This window comes from Calidris pugnax, unplaced genomic scaffold (assembly GCF_001431845.1).
Source record: "Calidris pugnax isolate Ruff unplaced genomic scaffold, ASM143184v1 scaffold987, whole genome shotgun sequence".
Taxonomy (NCBI): Eukaryota; Metazoa; Chordata; class Aves; order Charadriiformes; family Scolopacidae; genus Calidris; species Calidris pugnax.
This window is the reverse complement of record NW_015091608.1, coordinates 6,699-8,329: the sequence shown is the minus strand read 5'-3', so window position 1 is coordinate 8,329 and position 1,631 is coordinate 6,699. Positions and strand designations below refer to the sequence as shown.

Below are 1,631 nucleotides of genomic sequence, written 5' to 3'. Positions count from 1 at the left end.
GCCATCATCATCATCGTGGGGCCTACCACCACCATCATCACCGGGGGTGCCGCCATCACCGGGGGTGCCACCAACGTCACCGGGGGGGCCACCACCGTTACCGGGGGGGCCACCAACGTCACTGGGGGGGCCACCAGGGGTCCCGCTGTCCCCGGGGGTGCCCCCGGGGGGTTCTCCGGGCCCGGTGCCGCTGCGGTTGGTGCGGGAGCAGATGGCGGCGGCGCTAGGCCGGCTGCGGGAGCTGGAGGAGGAGGCCCGGGAGCTGCCGGGGCTGCGGCGCCACCTCCAACGGCTGCAGGAGGAGAAACGGCAGCTCCTGGAGAAGCTGCGGCGACGGGGGGGCTGCCGGTGCCGCTGCGGGTGCGGGTGTGGGGACGGGGATGACGAAGGCTTCGGTGAGGATGGTGGTGATGGCGATGGGGATGGTGGTGATGGGGCCGGCGGTGGGGCCGGTAACGGTTCTGGCATCACCGGCCCCGGTACCGGCTCCGGCACCGGCTCCATCATCGGTTCTGGCAACGGTTCTGACATCACCGGCCCCGGTATCGGCTCCAGCAACAGTTCTGGCATCACCGGCCCCGTTACCACCAGTTTGGGCATCACCAGCCCCGGTACCGGTTCCATCACCGGCTCTGGCAACGGTTCTGGCAACAGTTCCGGCATCCCCGTTACCAGCTCCAGCACCAGTTCTGGCATCACCGGCTCTGTCACCGGCTCCATCACCGGCTCCAGCATCAGTTCTGGCATCAGTTCTGGCATCACCATCCCCGTTAGCACCAGTTCTGGCATCACCGGCCCCAGTACCGGCTCCATCAGCGCCTCCAGCAATGGTTCTGGCATCACCATCCCCGTTACCGGCTCTAGCAACGGTTCTGGCAATGGTTCTGGCATCACCATCCCCATTAGCACCAGTTCTGGCATCACCGGCCCCGTTAGCACCAGTTTGGGCATCACCGGCCCTGGTACCAGCTCCGTCACCGGCTCCATCACCAGCTCCGGTACCAGTTCTAGCATCACCATCCCCGTTACCGGCTCCATCACAGGCTCCAGCACCGGTTCTGGCATCACCATCCCCGTTACCGGCTCCGGCACCAGCTCCGTCACCAGCACTAACACCAGCACCAGCTCTGGCATCACCGGCTCCAGCACCAACACCAGTTTGGGCATCACCGGGCCCGTTACCGCCTCCACCACCAGCTCTGGCATCACCGGCCCCGTTAGTAGCTCCAGCACCGCCACCAGCTCCAGCATCACCGGATCTAGCACCAGCACTGGATTTGGCACCACCGTCCCCATCACCGGCACCGGCTCCATCATCACCGGTACTGGCTCCAGCACTGGCACTGGCATCACCGGTACCGGCTCTGGCATCACTGTCCCCATCACCAGCACCGGATCTGGCATCACCGGCACCGTCCCCATCACCGGTACCGGCTCCAGCACCGGCACCAGCATCACCAGTACCGGATCTGGCATCACCGTCCCCGTTACCGGCTCCGGCACCGGTTCTGGCACCAGTTTTGGCATCACTGGCCCCGTTTCTGTCCCCATCACCGGCCCCATCACCGTCCCCATCACCGGCTCCGGCCCCAGTTTTGGCATCCCCGGCCCCGGCCCCGGCCCCGTCCCCG

General features: G+C 66.7%; 1 protein-coding gene across 1 annotated transcript in view; it reads left to right on the top strand.

Annotated features, from left to right (window-relative positions):
- The first annotated feature begins 10 nt into the window (after window positions 1-10).
- LOC106899889 (putative per-hexamer repeat protein 5) overlaps window positions 11-1,631 on the top strand; it is a 6,367-nt gene continuing 4,746 nt past the window's right edge. The window contains exons 1-2 of the mRNA XM_014961828.1: window positions 11-1,015; window positions 1,067-1,624. Coding sequence (XP_014817314.1) covers window positions 212-1,015; window positions 1,067-1,624 — 1,362 coding nt within the window. The 5' untranslated portion in view covers window positions 11-211. The remainder of the gene's footprint in view (window positions 1,016-1,066; window positions 1,625-1,631) is intronic.